Below are 17,999 nucleotides of genomic sequence, written 5' to 3'. Positions count from 1 at the left end.
ACTGGTCACTGTTTCCCTCATTTTACCTGAAGAATCAGTCATAAGTTATTTTTGTCTATGCAACGATTATTTACATGATGTTCTAAGGAGCAAAGAAGCAAGTTGTATTTTCCAAAGCACCTGTGTATTTCTGTGCTCTCAGAGGTCAGATTATGTAGGATTAGTCCAATTTTATTCTTACTTGAAGAAATTTATCTCTAGAGGAATCAGGTAGGACTGAATCATCGTTTAGAATTATATCATGTACTCGGCGTTCACAGACGTTGCTGGCAATATCACGGAAAAGATGCTGAATGTTCCCCCCTTTATACATATCAAAACGCGGAAACGGGATGCGAGGCTACAAACTCTGTAATTGATGCACTTAAAAAGTTTCGGGTGTCACCAAAAAGAAAACTCAAACGTGAATTATTTAATCAAAAGGTTTTGGAAGTTTGTCCAAAGACAAGGAAAGCGAAAGTAAAAATTAGTTTAAAGATTCTCCCTGGGAAAGTGTAATTGGCTGTTTCTCTGGGTCCTCTTTTTTTCTGTACTTCTCAAATTGAATCGAACTCATAGCAAACTTGTCTTCAAAATTAATTCACTTTTATAATTTTGTCAGTATTTACTTTCGGTTTATCCATAAAAATTACGTAATGTTTACCAAAGGTTTTTGTAGCAGTCAAAATACTGATTTTTTTGATTGATCAGGATATTTTTTTTATCCGTGTTACTTCATATTATCTCCAACAACCATTACACTAATACATTCGAACCCTAACATTATTACTAGAAGTTTTACAAAGGAGAAGCTTTTATTATAACGTAGGCGGAAAGTAGACTATATTCTGAACGTTGCTGAAGCACTGCCCGATGGCCAAGTCAGCTATTTTGGCATACCCGACGTCTTCACCTTCGACAGAGAGCAATCTGTCACTTCCGAAATGTGGACGCCTTAGCTAAATCACTGGCAACAAATGTATACTTCACCTAAGCACATAACCCAGCTACCAATGGTATATTCGACAGAACCCACCGATCCCTCAGAGTGATCATCGCTAGTTGTCACGGCCCTGATAGCTAGCCTGGGTACTCCTTTGTTGAATTAAGGCCCATACACGAGAAGTCAACGCTACCACCGTGGAAATTACGCTCAGCAAGGTGTACTCTGAGCATCCCCTGTATGACTTAACTTTACAGATTCTGTGGCACTGGTTACGTGGTGGAAACCAGTATACATTCAGTTTATGTGCTCGGGAATCAGTAATTATATTATTTTAAGGAAACACTTTCACCATGCAGTCATGACACCCGCTGTTTATTAAAAGATTCTAGGTTTTGCCATGTTTGTTGCTAATATATATTTTCTTCATGTAAATATACTAAATAGACTTTTCATAAGACGTGCTGTATTTTCTATTTTCCTCTATAAGTTCACCGAGGAAGAGGGTGCATGTATCTATGTTCATATTCAGCATGGAATCAAAAACTAAATTTTGATAGAAAACAGATCTTAAACTTGGAAGATATTATAATCATTGTAATGGGGGGTGACCTTTCCCTCAACTCTGAAGTCAGTGTCAAAAACCTCATCCTTAATTCTCTTGAAGGTGAGGGTTTTTCACAAAGCGGTACATTGTTTTGTTTTTCTAATAGCTGATCTCCTCTTTCTGTATTCCCCATTACCTTCTGTTACTTCTTTCGAATGAATACCATATTCTTTGGAAGCTTGAATTTCAAGTCAGTGGCCCATGTAGGCGTGTTCCATATGAATAGGGTTCATCTTATGAATAATAATAATAATAATAATAATAATAATAATAATAATAATAATAATAATAATAATAATAATAATACATAGGTTGGAGAGAATTTGTGCATTACCGAGTTGCGTGATGATCAGGCTTACATATTGGGTTGGGCGATGGTTCCACATGGCATCACTGTTAAATCAGTACTGTTTCATGCCGTGCCTTTCCTCGATTCGATGGTATCGTTAGCTTCGGTTTCAAGTGCATGGCGTACTTAACTACGCGTGATTGTACTTAGAGAGACCCAGATTTTATTGACAATTTTATATTTAAAGATATTGTTTTTTACATAATCTTTTGCATATCTATGTACATTACACACACGCACACCCACTATATATGTGTGTGTGTATATATATATATATATATATATATATATATATATATATATATATATATATATATATATATATATATATATATATATATATGGCAAGTACAGGTTTTATAAAAATATGGCTATTTAGAAGAAACAAAGAGAAACCGAAGCGCCATATTTCGAGTGGTACCTCTACCCGCTTACGAGCAATGTTTATTGTTCGTAAAAGGGCGGAAATTCTAGCCGAAATATAACGGCTTCTGGCCCTCCTTTGTTTCTTTTATATAGGCATGTTCAGTATTTTATATATATATTATATATACACATATATACATATATATATATATACATATACACACATACATGTATGCATACACACACACACACACACACACACATATATATATATATATATATATATATATATATATAAATTTATTTGCATTATATTTTTATGATCGTAAAGACATTAACTCCTGATTTGTTTCTTGCATATCGCCACAGGTGAACAAAATAAGTGACTGAGACGTTCTGACAGTTTTGAATTCCAAGTCATTAATGAGTGACTGGTACATAGTGGTAGAAATCATAATATACGTGCTAGGGGGACTTACGGACAAACATACCAACCGTTAGAGACTAAAGCTCCACACCTGACAGGTGTCAAAGTGGGACGGGCGATAAAACTCATTAATGCCAGTTAGTTAGTTATAAATGATTTGTTTAACCAGACCTCTGAACCCTTTTAGGGTTCTTCTCGGGCTGGAACATTAATGCTAGGGCACCGTACTATTTTTTACAAGTATTGATTATCATTTTTTCTGTACATATCTACTATCTTCCATAAAATTTAAACATTTCACAAAATTGAAATTAAAGACTCAAGTTTATACATGCCTTGACTGATATTCATGTTATGGCCTTAACTGTCTTTTATAAAACTTTCCAGTGCATCATTAGAGTGAGCTATCTCTTTCGTCCCTGCCCTGTTGATTGTATGATTGGTCTCGCTAACATGTGCAAAGATACCACTGTTCACCTCTGCATATCTTACACATTTTTTATGCTTTTCAGTTCTCTTTTCCAGTGTTTTTCCAGTTTTACAATATAAAAGTTATCACAAGGTTTACATGGAATTTTATATACACACCCTTTAGTAATGACGGGAGAGTTCTTTTTTAAGTACATGTTTCATTGTCCTTAAATGATACATTAATTGCAAAATTCATAAGATGTGAAATGTTTCATATTATTATTACAAGGCAGTACAAGCAAATTTTTTGTGTTGTTAGTTTGATGTAAAGTCTGTTTTGCCACTTCTGTTACATTGTCTTATACACATTCAGAATTTTTCAATTTCTTGCATGTATTCCTATTATATTCAAGGCTTCATATACCTAATACTCTTAAAAACATAGGTGTGTAGACTGATTTCATAACTATTACTCTGACCAGAATAAAAATGCTCATGGCAGAGATATTAGTAGGTTTTATGTAAACACTATTTAAACACACTACTAGTTCCATGTATTAGGCAATCCAAAAACGTAGGCACCCAACCTTTTCCATTTCCATAGTGAATTTAATTGATGGTACTAATTGATTTAACGTGTCAAAAACGTTATTACATTTACATTCCCGGGCCATATACAAATTATATCGTCAACAGACATGAACCATACTATATTCCATGGAATGATTTTGTTTAATATTTTGCTTTCAAAAATTCCACACACAAGTGACTTTACACTGGAGTTACATGGCTACCCATTGCCCTACAAACTGTCTGTTTTATAATAAATTCGGTAAAAACTCCAGCAGATCGTCAGTGGGTACCTTTGTGAATAATGATACCACATCCAAACTCACAAGCCTGGATTCACTATTAGTTTATGCATTATTTAGTTTGTATGTATATATATATATGTGTGTATGTGCATATATATCCTGTAATATGTTTACTATATATCACACATATATATTTGTATATACTGTATATGTATGCATAAATGTTATATATGTATATATTAGTAAATATATTATACATATATATTATATATATATATATATATATATATATATATATATATATATATATATATATATATATATATTTATATATATATATATATATATATATATATATATATATATAATCATATATATACTATATACACAAACACATACATACACACACGCCTTTTATGGCATAGTCTTTCTCGAATTCAGTTCTCAACAGTGTTTGTATGCTTGTGATGTGTATGATTGTGTGACACGACTTTTCCAATATCTTTTATCGTTACTCATTTTCAAGGCTAAAGCCCCGAAGGAAACCATGAAAATAGTTCAATTTTAATGCGTAAAAGGAGAAGCATGTGTTGTTAAGTGAAAAAATACTATTTCCATCGCTACACAATTTCTGATTTTCGAAGACAAAGTTAGTTTTGGGTCATTTCGTTTGCATGAAATGTCCCTTTTCGCCGTTTTTAAGGCCTTTATTTCAGTAAAATAATATTTTGAGGGTAGATTCAGTGCCGTTAAGAACTAAGAACTAAATTTGATGTTAGGTATGCGAAAACTCTTACTTTATCTAAGGAAAAATGCGATTTAATTATTATTTGCCCAGTGGGCTCCACAAGATACGAGAACAGAATCCTGAATATAACTTTGGAAACAGTAACTGGCAACTGACGGATTTTTATTTTTCATTTTTTTTGCTATTTCGTGTTTTGCTACAGAAAATGCGATCTCACCTGTCAAAAAGCTCTAGTGTATGAATCATTATTGTCAGTTCGGCGAGAAATATCTCTCATGAAACCTGAGTATTCTAATACCTTTCGTTAAGTACCATAGCTGTTCATTTTGCAAGATTTTCTCCATCTGTAAGTCATTTTTATTTTTTCTTGGATAAGAAGCTTACGTGCATAATTAAATACGTCTCACGTAAAATGACCTTTGTAATAATAGATTTATTCTGAATACTTATTTTGTTTTGCATGAAAAACTCCTTGTGTTGAATGGGTAGGCCAATCAAAGGTGTGGTTATTACATTGATTGACACCTTGGGTCACGATGGCCAGTTCTCAAAATATTTTACTTGAAAGCACATGAACAAATCTTCAATGCCTTTTCTAGTTTCGCTACTTATAATAATTAAGACGTATTGTTAAAGGAATAAAAATGTTTATTAACATGGAAAGTTTCATTGTAAACGACAATTTTGTTGTTAAGCAAACAAGCAATATTGAGTATCCAAGCCTAGTGGTTCACTAACATTATACATTACCAAAATGTATTTTATGCCTGAGCATTTGAATTATGTCGAGCCCATCTAACTGTAACCAAATTATTTCGTCCAATGGCTCATTCCTTTTCCGTTCTTATAGCAAAGCAATGTATTTTTGCACAAAAGTGAATTAAGTACGTATTTTCTTCAGTCTTATTAATACTAAGCTGATAAAGGGACAGTGGATTTAGAATCTACTGTTCACATGCAATCAATGTTTTTCGCCACAACCAAAATGAAAATCCAGTTTAGTGACTTAAGTATGGGACGTGAACTGTGAAGTCTTCTTGGAGGCGTGTTGTCATCTTAGTGTATTTGATAGCTACATCCAAATACTTTTTGTTTTCTATATCGGGGAAAAAGGTCTTCGAGAAGACATGAGAGACGAAGGAATAGGCGAGAGGAGGACACAAGATAGAACACTTGGAAAAGGCTCGTTAAAAAGAGTGACCCCGACAAGTTATTACGCAGAGATGATAATGAATAAGTTAAATGATTGCCTTCTCCAGTGATTAGTTTAAAGGAGGGATAAGATATCGGCGAATAGCAACATAGGTTACCAGATTATTTCTTGTGTTGCAAATACTTACTAGATTTCCTATCAGCGAACGAAACATTGAAGAAAAAGAACCAAGTCATTTTGAGTCCCGGCGGACTATCGCCCATCCAGTCCATAGATCCGCTATATTTTTCTTCGTTAAATATATTGCCTATCCAGCCCATAGATCTACTATATTTTTCCTTGTTAAATATAAACTCGGAAACAGGCGGGGTGCTTTTGCCCCTTGTTCTAATTCGTACGAGTACCCTATATAAAATAAAACAAAAATTGGCGGAGTTATGGAAAAAGTAACTTTGTGAGAAACGATGGTATTATTTATCAGTACTCACAGATTATCCAAACTAGTTCCTCTTATAGAAGTTATCCAACAATATAATTGATAATGATTTAAATTCTGAAACTGCACTATTGTTTTCTTATGATGACCAGTTCTTTTCTGTCCACAGTATTCGCTTTACTTTTCTTCTATATTCTCCGTTCATTTGTTTGGGAATCCTTGTAATTCTGCGGCTCCTTTTGATCCAGGCAGCTTTATTGCTTACACTCTTTTTTCATGGCATTTAATTTTCATTTTTACCTCTAAGTAGTAGGTTATAAACCCCACTTTTTTTTTTATCCCTATCAAACTATCCATTAAGATTTTATATTTATCTATTCAGAATGAGCATTTGCCTTCTATTTCAGCTCGTAAAAGGTTCAAAAAGAACTTCAACTAAATGCGTCGCTGTGTGTGTCTGGACTTGCGTAGGCGGCTCTTGTGATATGATGATTGGCAGTTTACCTAGTCCATGACCATTAATCTCTTTGTTTGCCTGTTGTATGATGGACATTAAATTTGCCCTGTACGGGATTACCTGTTGCTTCATTGTATACGGTACTGGGCTGATTTTCACCGCTAGAAAGCTTTCACGGTTGTTAAAACCTCCCGTGATCTGCGTTTCTGCATGAATTTATAGTTAAGTTCGTGTCAGACGCCCGATTATGTTGTTCTCTGAACAGTAGTTTTGTTCGTTTTTAGTCAAAATTTTCTGTCAGATTGTTGTTTATATCAGATTTGTCTTCATATAAATTAGCGGGGTATTTGCAGTTAACTTAATTATTATCTTTAGGTGTCAATTATTTCCAAGGTAAAGCGAATTTTGTAATAATGGGCATATACTGTATAGTTGATTTTTTTTTTGTACGGAAATGCCTTTTGAAAAATTAGTGACAAAATGTATGTCAATGTAACCATGTGTTACAAGTTTACTGTTTCTTAGCTATCATGGTAAAACCGAGTTGATTTGATTCAAAGTGTAGATTATGGATTCGGCAAGAATATCAAATAAATTCAAAATCAGATAGTATCGCTCTTGATGGCAGAGCTGTTAAATACACTGAAACCCACTTATCATCCCAAGAAGAATTAGGGCTGACTTTAGCCAAGTAGGTTCACTCTTCATACATTGTTTCCGGTGGGTAAGTTGTTCCCGAAGCAAAGTGAACTTTTATTATTGGGTTATTTGTGTTTTAATGGTTAAAAGTATCAAAATGTCACGCGTAAAATTTGATATATTTTATATATATATATATATATATATATATATATATATATATATATATATATATATATATATATATATATATATATATATATATATATATATATATATATATATATATATATATATATATATATATATATATATATATATATATATATATATATATATATATATATATATATATATATATGTGTGTGTGTGTGTGTGTGTGTGTGTGTGTAATATATGTATGTATGTGGTTGATTACGTGCACGTGTGATGCTTTTACTTGCTGCATTGGCGTCTTGGTACTCTGTGCACAGTGCATAACTTAAGTTTAACTATGATAAACTGGGGATTCACTTCTATAATTAAATGCCCAGATACTATTTGTAGATCTCAGGTATTACAGAAAACGAGGGAAATTTCCGTCGATGAAAATTATCCAAGTAATGTACTATATGTTTCTGCTGATCGAATACCGGTGCAGTGGGGACAGTGTATGGCCGTTCTTAGTCAAGACATCCTGGTCTTTGTATTTTCCCCACTTCACTTAGAGGTTTTGGAATCGGATGATGCTTTTCTACCAAATTTTTAGAAACGCTTATTTAGATACCTGAGGTTTAATTCTAATTCATTTCTTAGGTGATGTTGTGAATGCATTCTCCTGGGAAACGTCTTGTAAGGCACATGCCTTGTATATTTACCACATATGCGGTCATATCATTGTAAATTATACAAAAAATGGTTTTGTTAATAATGGTTATAGTTGTGTGTTTGTGTAATTTAGTTTACTTATTGTGGAACCATCCTATAATTTTTTCACTGTATTGGAAATAAATTTGACCTTGCTATTATTGGCGACTCCTTTTATGAGGATGCTTAAATTATAATAAGATTTATGTGCTTTTTTGTTAGCAAACGTTTTTGTTAGATACAAAAAAAGAGACAGAAACATAACCTGCGATTTTCAAGTTTATAATTCAACTCATCTGGCAGAAAGTCTTGGGCTAACAGATATGCCTATATCTTCATTATTTTACAAGTATATGTGAACGTTGATGTTTGTAATAATTTCAATTATTACTAAATCAGTGTTCTGAGCTTAGCTGTTTTTTGCTGCTGCTACAGCCAGCAGTTTCTCCTCCTCACTCGTGTCAGAATAATGAATTTTTCTTCATGTTCAGTCTTCGTATAGTCGTTATTGTATTGGAAAATATGGGTTTGCGTTGGCCCTCCTAAAATGATCTCTTTATAAGAAATTAATGAACTATATTCTTTTAATAAAATCCTGCAGGCAATGGAAAGGTTATATCTCAACTAATTTTTCAGTTTTCATAGGAATGGAATGGTAATTATGATTCTTTTTTTTTTTTTTTAAATATACATGTATATGGTACCATGTTACATCATATTCGTGTTATTTTTTTACTTTTATATAATCTGTAGTATGTACTCGACTGATTAGTTGAAAGCTGTCTGACAGAGTAGCCACCATGGTTACTGACGCCAATTGGCATGCGGCAGTACGATTGAGAGTTACTTTAAAAAGTCATTAATTAATTATGAAAATCATGGCTGTTTCATATGATCCGATCATTATAAACGCTACTTGGTTATTATGCGCCTTTAATTTTATTTTATGGCCCAAAAGCAATTTTACTATTATTGCTAATAGTCCAGTCTTCTCTGTAACGAGATATTGATTAATATTTGCACTGGCGCTCACTTTAATGACTTCCAAAGTGATCACCAATATTGCGTATTAAATTGACAAACTTTCTCATTTTTTCCCTTCATAGTGTATGTCAGCCTAATTTGAATTCCAATATCGTCGTAGCAATTTGCTTGAACTTGGCGAACAAGTATTTTTCAATTATGCTGTTTATGATTAAACCATGTGCAGTTTTATTATGGTATATAAACCACTTATATATGTGTGTATATATATGCAGTATATAAATTATATACAGTATATATACATATATATATATATATATATATATATATATATATATATATATATATATATATATATATATATATATATATATATTAGTTGAAGCTACTATATATATATTAAAATTGAAATATAAAATCACGTTCAAGCTTTGTTATTTTGAAAACTAAAATCACGCTCGTATATTTGTTATTTTACTATATATATATATATATATATATATATATATATATATATATATATATATATATATATATATATATATCATAAAGCTACAAACGTCCTTTAATATCAATTCGCTCTACCTCGGAAATAATATATTTTCATATATGTTTACCGAAGGAATTTTTAGTTGATAATAAGTCTGGACTTATTATCAACTAAAAAATTCCTCTTCAGTAACATATATGAAAATATATTATTTCCGAGGTAAGCAATTGGTAGAGTTTGTAATTGAATATATGAATCAAAGTGATGTTTGTAGTCTATATATATATTGTATATGAATCATATGATGTGATAAATATCATATATATATATATATATATATATATATATATATATATATATATATATATATATATATATATATATATATATATATATATATATATATATATATATATATATATATATGTATATAAAATATATGTTCACTAATATTAAGCACAAATATAAAATAAAATTGTAATAATGAACAAACAGGCCCTTTGACCCAAGAAGAAGAGAAATTTTAAGGAGATTATAAATCTATCCACGGGTCGTTGTCGTAGGTGATTTAAATGTAAAAGTAGGTGGCAGAAAGAGGTAACGTTTTTAGAAGGTATGACATTCCTATAGTATATGAGAATGGAAAAAGCAGTGGGGAAATGTGTTCGAAAATAGGTTTGGCTGTTGGAATTACATGGTTTGTAGAGAAGTATATCTATAAGTGAGGGGAGCAGTTTGGTGGGTTACGTGGCAATGGTAAATAGAAGGATAAACAAGTGAATTCATGTATTGTGAGAAGAGGGGTGGCTGGGATATATAGCTAAATATTATCCGGTTGAAGCAAAACCAAAGTTAGATCAAAATTTTAAGTTAGATAGAATGGAGTTAAAATTAAGCCATAGTTAAGAAAAAGTCGTTTGATAAAAATAGAAGGAGAAAACATATGTAAGAAATATGAAACATCTATGGACTGAGTTTCTAATAGGTGGACTGGAAATCGTGATATACCAGACAGGGCTTATGTAGCCTAGGGACGTGTACTGTTAGGCATGGGAGGTGGCTAGCATCTTGCTATGACTAGGACTTATTTCCACTTGCTAGAGCACCCAGTGAAAGGGGAGACGGCTGTAAGGATATATATATATATATATATATATATATATATATATATATATATATATATATATATATATATATATATATATATATATATATATATATATATATATGTACAATATAAACATACATACATACCGTATAAAATTTGAACGTGGCACTTCAGTTTATGTGTCCAAGATATTGTTCCGTAATTAAGTGTATATAATGTGATTCTTTAGAAAAAAAAATTGCCTTAGTGTCTTGGAAATTTAAGTCCCTTTGCTTTATTACCTGACGAATTGGCAAGGGATATGAGTATATATTTGTTGTATGTTTATTTAAATTTGTATACAACAGCCTTCATACATATTTGCATATTTGCGTGCTTGGTTTTAAAGGGCAGTTTTATTTGTGTGCTAGTCTCCGATTGTTAGAGAAAAAGAAAGACCGTATTCCACTAAAGCTATTTACTTAACGTTATCCATATACTTAGCGATCAATATCATTAAAGGAGAATAGTTGACATTTCATACAGGGTTGTTAATGAAAGAAGGGAACAGGAAGGGCGATTCTTACTTACTTGTTATATAATACTATATCAGGAAGCCATATATGTTCAGATGGGACGTGTAGAGTCTGAACACCTCCATAGTCATCAGGATTCCACACCAATTTATAATCCTTCCATTCCTGCAAAGAAGATAAGGAAATTAGTGGGTTTTTGTGTGTGAAATACGATACTGCTTCGCCTCATAAATATCTTTTAACTTCGTTTGTTGCTCTAATCTCTCTCTCTCTCTCTCTCTCTCTCTCTCTCTCTCTCTCTCTCTCTCTGTGTGTGTGTGTGCCTGTGTGTATAAAAACGAGCCTGTCATTTAGAGCTCCTGATTATGCAACGCGAAAGTGATAATTTATGAGTTTTTACTGGAATGCTAGAAACATCACTTTGCAGAAGTAAATATGCCATTAACTAGATTTGTTTTTAGGCAAATGGAGGATATGTGAATGTGGTTGCAATAGCCGTTATGTTTCATTGCGTAAAGAGTAAATAACTCGCTGAATGCGCGAAGCTAAGAGGCTGAAATTCTAGATGCCTTCTAAACTGCTGTGAGAATAAAATCGGTATGTACACTAACGCCACTGCACGGAAGTTTAGCAGACTTTTGGTTCACTTTCAGTTGTTGTCATAATGCTCTTATGTACACTGAACTTTGTTTCAATACTAATTCTGTCTGGTGTATTGAAGTTTGATTGTTATTGCGAGTCTGATTCAATAATTAATGAGTTTTTGTTGCCTTACTGAGTAGCCTTCGAAACATGTTGCTTCAGTTTTCTGTGCACGAATTAGTAAACATTAAAATACTAGCTTCTGAATTTATTTCTACATTGTTGCTGGTTATCAATTGTAATGCTTCTTTGCATGCGAGTGCGCTATTAAAAATGCATAACTATAACAAATAGTCGCAGTTATTACACTATGATTGTCAATACAGAGTAGTTTGACATAAAATTTATCAGCGTCGTATGATTCATACATAAAGAGCTCAGTCGCCCTTTTTATAAAATAATGATTCACTGATTCTAAACTAGACATGACTCTTCTGTTGTAAGGTATAAATTTTCCTCGAAACGCATCAGACTTACGAACGAAGTTATAAATAGTAATTATCGTATAATTATCTGTACTTAAAATCTTTGTCTAATTTCTCATCAAGGAACCGATATTTGTTAAGTCTTTGTTTGATAATTGTAGCAAGATATTTTTTAACCGAATTACTTATCGAGTACTGGTTAAACTCCTTGGTCAGGAAATTTTCAGTTCAGTAGCTATGTTATACACTTATATAGAATACTCATAAAGAGTACGTCTAATTCTCATCCACACATTGTTTCATTAACAACTGTTGGCATGCCCGTGATTACCCAGGTATTAATACCCGTTCTTTCCAGTACCTCGTTCAACGATCTATCCTGCTTTTTCCAAGTCTTCTCTCCGTGATTTGCGCGCACTTTCCCAAACCTGTCGTCCTCCATCCTTCCCACAAAGCATTTATATCAGTAGTTTCGCCAACGCTAACATTTAACCACATATACTTATATTTACATTTCTGACCTCGTCAGTTTTCCGTCTGTCATAAATAATATGCACATAGTTCATCTCCACAGACTCAACTTCTAGTTTTCTGTAAAAGAAAACTATTGTGCGGGCTTTGTCTGTCCGTCCGCACTTTTTTCTGTCCGCACTTTTCTGTCTGCCCTCAGATCTTAAAAACTACTGAGGCTAGAGGGCTGCAAATTGCGATGTTGATCATCCACCCTCCAGTCATTAAACATACCAAATTGCAGCCCTCTAGCCTCAGTAGTTTTTATTTTATTTGAGGTTAAAGATAACCATAATCGTGCTTTTGGCAACGATATAGGATAGGCCACCAACGGGCTGTGGCTAAATTTTCATGGACCGCCGCTTATACAGCATTATGCCGAGACCACCGAGAGATAGATCCATTTTCGGTGGCCAGTTTCTCTTCATTGTCACCAGTCAGCAACGTATCATCTCAAAACGTCAAACATTCCACAATTTAATCACAACTTATTTTCTTATCCCGCGACTTTTCACCAGTTCTGTGATGCACAATTTCTGGGTCCGTATATGTCTCATAGAACTTTTTCTTATGATTTCAACTTCTCATGTAACTGTTTGGTAACAAACACCCGTTTTACACACCATCTTTCTGCTGTAAGAAGAATCTGTACAGTCTTCACCTATCAATCCTCAGTCAAAATCCTATTATAGGGCTCTTCTGGTATACTTGACAGTTCTTACCCTCGCTGGTATCACTTTTACCTTAATAAATAATAGTAATGGTTACCTCACTCGTTGTGTAACAACCTTTTCCTTATAAATCCCATCAGCTCCTGGTATTTCAGTTATGCAGTCTCATGATTGTCCTCCTTATATACTCTAAAGTTATTTCAGCAAGCATTTCAGAATTGACATTAACCCGTTCCACACTTCCATCTTGCAGCTCTGCCACTCATTCTGTGTCCATCAATAAATCTGTCAAAGTACACATTCCATCAGTGAAGGACTCCATTCACTCCAGATAGCTTTCCATTTGTATCTTTCATTCTTTAATCCACGTGTTCTTTAACTTTTCTTAATTGGAAAACTTATACAAAGACATCTTATTATTCCTAAAATTCTTCCTTACCTTCTCCACTCTTTTTCAGTTACTTGCCTTTTCCCTTTCATTTTAACGTTAACTACCTTATCAACATTCTTGTATACCTGTACAAGACCTCTTCTTTCATGTAATTGTACCTCATCACTTCCTGTTTTTATTCCTTCCACATACCATCCTCTGCCCAAAAATTTCTTGCTGTCCTTATGATGTCATTGTCGAATTGAACAAACTCCCCATTAACTCCTTCCACCTCAGAGCCTTAAATCGTGGCCCCTATGTCATATTATGTTTATCGCCTCATCAACTCAGTTGGCTTAGTTACATTCACATTATGTATTTACTCTTTCCTTTCCTACATGTGCTGTATATCTATCCTAACTTATGCTTCAACCAAGTAATGATTAGATAATCTCCAGCCACTTTTTTTTCTTACCATTTCATTCACAAATTTGCCTTTTACCAGTTATGCTTGAGATTATTTTCTTTGGAAATCACGTTTCGAAAAATCAAACCTATTTCCAAGCATAATTCCGCAACATTGCCTCTATTCTCATTTTTTTCCACAGGAACTCCATATGTACCAAAAATACTATCTCTTTCTCTGTCAACGGCCTGTTTTTATTTTATATTCTTTAAATCTAACCAGGCACGTACTGTACATGCTCGCCTTTTGTGCCATTCTTTTTCATATATTCTCACTAAGCCAAGACACACTCGCACACATTATATATATATATATATATATATATATATATATATATATATATATATATATATATATATATATATATATATATATCATATATATATATATATATATATATATATATATATATATATATATATATATATATATATATATATATATATATATATATTGTGTGTGTACATACATAGCGTGATAATACGTCTTGTATACATTTTAGATATTACCGATGTTATCTCTTACTATGTTAAAGGAGGCTCGCATTTGAAACAAGGAATTGTCATTCCGCTTTTCACCTCTTGTTGAATACTTACATTTTGTTTTCCCTCGTCCGTCTATGGCCTGTAGTATTCCCAAAGTGGCATGAACTATCTTTGTTAAAAAGGAAGGTGAATATTCTTGAAGGTCTGGTGACTGCAGTCGCCTCGTCTGGAACTTAGCCAAACGTATGTGACTTTTTATATATTACTTCTTTATTTCATTTTCTGCAGTATTGCAAAATACAAAAGATAATGCACGACTGCAAAGTAGCAAATAATACTATGTATTGAGTTGTGTGGATTGCTTGGTTTTCAAGATAAACCAGGTAAACTGAAATCGATTTGTTTTTATAGTAAACCGTATTATGATACTTGCCCTGCTCCAGGAATTAATATATCTAAGAGAAAGGCCCTTTCATGTCTTTAGTATTCAAAATTTTATATTCTGCTCGCCCCCTCTCTCTCCTCAGTGATCAGCTGTTTCCTGAAGCATCTGTAACCCTATAATACCTTAATAGTGGGGATTTCGAATGGGACAGAGGATTATAATTCCATTAGGCTAATAATTATTGCCAAAGATGAAGAGGAGACCTGGTCGATGATAAGTCTGTTTGATAATTGTGGCCGACGATTCTGGCGATGTGTAAGTAGCTACTACTGCATCCTAGACCGTGTATTTGAAGGCTTAAGTAGGAAGATTGTAAAAGGAAGAAGGGAGGTCAAGGAGGGGTTTCCAGCGTTAATTCCTGCGACAAAGACTTCGATCAGAGGCTCTCTCTTTTCAGTGCCCTTAAATCTCATTGTCTGTTCACGGAGTGCATGTTTTTCATCTTAATCGGTCCGTAACGTGTTTCATAGTGTTTATGAAACTTTGATTTTGGGTGATGATACTGGAAAGAAATATGCGTTCTTAGTGAAAACAATTAAACTTCTTTAGTTAATTGACTGGAATATTTCATATCTGGAAACGTGACTTGGCAGAAGGCCTTGTTTGCGATCCGAAGTCGCAGACTGAGAAACCCAGTTATAAACTGGGCTTATTATATTTTCCTACATTACTGAATATACTGTGTGTATCTCGTGCTGCAGAGCTTCGTTAGGGATAATATACAATCATCCACAGCGTCACTATTGTGGAATGGTATATTATATATGATTAAGATGTATTAACCTTTTACTTTTGAGTTTCCGTATACTGGATATTACTTCGAGTATTAAAATTTCTAGTAATGATAATAATAACAACAATACTTTTGCTGAGAAACTGACAATCTCGTGAAAAACAGTGTAATAAACATCCACAATTTTATAGTAAACTTTATTGTTATGTAAAAGACAAAAGCAAAGTTAGAACGGTCTTCCTCATCAGTGTTTACGTTAAAATAGAAAGCAAGAGGGCAGCTTTTTAAAACTGGCGGCCGGGGAGAGAAGATAACAACTCATTACGGAACCACTGGTCCGGGTGCTGTTAGGCAATTCTGAATTTAACCGACAGTTGCAATACCGCAAGTCAGAAGGTCAAGGAGGTTGACGCAACTGCCGATTGAATTCGGAATCACCTAACAACACCCGAACCAGTACTTCCGTGATGGGTTGTTATCTACTTCCCTCCACCCCCCAATTTTAAAACTCTTCATAGGAAAACTGCCCTCTCGCTCTGCATTTTGACGTAAACACTGATGAAGAACACGGTTCAGGTGGTGTTCGAAAATCTTTGCTTTTGTCTTTTACATAGAAATACAGTTTATTATATAAGCTAATTATCAATTTTTATTACACAACAATACTTTTATTTTGACAAAAATGGCTAAGAATAAAGTTTAGACCTCAGGGAAAAGTGAAAATGAATTTCTCGTCTTAAATTATTAAAATTCCATAAGAAAATTACAGAGTATGGTAAATACCGCGCAGCCTGGAAGGGAACGATACAAAGTGCTGATCGAACATTCGAAAGTTTGCCACAATAATTTAAGACCTGAGGGATTAAGTTTCCGCATCTGCTTGAAATTCTTAAGAAAATTTGTAAGGAAGTCACCAAATCCCCAATAAAAAAAAGTTAAGTGTATCTTAGTTTAACTAGACTACTGAGCTGATTAACAGCTCTCCTAGGGCTGGCCCGAAGGATTAGATGTATTTTACGTGGCTAAGATCCAACTGGTTACCTAGCAACGGGACCTACAGCTTATTGTGGAATCCGAACCACATTATGACGAGAAATGAATTTCTATCACCAGAAATAAATTCCTCTAATTCTTCATTGGCTGGTCGGAGAGTCGAACGCTGGGCCGACAGCGTGCTAGCCGAGAGCTCTACCCATCCCTCCAATGAAGAACTCAAATCCCCAATAAAAATGCACCAGTATGATAAGTAAGTTGAAATGAATTCACAGAGAGTTTAGCAGTCATGAAAAAGCTTTCAGGTGTTTGGTAACTTACAGACTGACGCCTGACATATCAATAATTTATCAGTAAAAATAAAAAAAAAAAAAAAAGACTTGCCATAAATTTCAGCATATATCATCGGCTTGATTCTCTCTCTCTCTCTCTCTCTCTCTCTCTCTCTCTCTCTCTCTCTCTCTGTATAATACATTCACACATATATTATATATATATATATATATATATATATATATATATATATATATATATATATATATATATATATATATATATATATATATATATATATATATATATATACAGGGAGTGGCATGGCTGTCAGTGTATCCCACAGAACAAAATACCTGCCAAAAGGAAGGATGGATCAGTAATAACATCAGAAGAATGCTTGACGGAACATTTTGTGAGGTCATGCATAAGAGATATGAGGGGATAACTGGACTGATACCCCAGAAGCGGACGAAGACTTGAATTTACTGAGAAATGAATTTCAAGTTTTTGAAGTGGAATTAATAAAGACACTTAACATAATGAGTGAATCCCAGCAGAGGTGATTCTAGCTAAATTGAAATGACACCTCATATACTGACTGTACTATTTTGCAGAATAAGGAGTGAGGAAGCAAAGCCCGATAATTGAGAAGTAGAAGTCATAGCTAAGGTGCCAAAGAAACGTGACTTGAATGAGTGTGGTAGCTGTTA

The 17,999-nt window shown here is 33.4% G+C and overlaps 1 protein-coding gene across 1 annotated transcript in view; it reads right to left on the bottom strand.

Annotated features, from left to right (window-relative positions):
- Positions 1–17,999, bottom strand: part of LOC136850191 (acetylcholine receptor subunit alpha-like 1) — a 485,313-nt gene that overhangs the window by 41,353 nt on the left and 425,961 nt on the right. Inside the window, exon 3 of the mRNA XM_067123831.1 lies at positions 11,329–11,438. Within this exon, the coding sequence (XP_066979932.1) occupies positions 11,329–11,438 (110 nt within the window). The remainder of the gene's footprint in view (positions 1–11,328; positions 11,439–17,999) is intronic.

Source organism: Macrobrachium rosenbergii, chromosome 21 (assembly GCF_040412425.1).
Source record: "Macrobrachium rosenbergii isolate ZJJX-2024 chromosome 21, ASM4041242v1, whole genome shotgun sequence".
NCBI lineage: Eukaryota > Metazoa > Arthropoda > Malacostraca > Decapoda > Palaemonidae > Macrobrachium > Macrobrachium rosenbergii.
The sequence above is the reverse complement of the archived record's forward strand: the minus strand, read 5'-3'. Positions and strand labels throughout refer to the sequence as shown.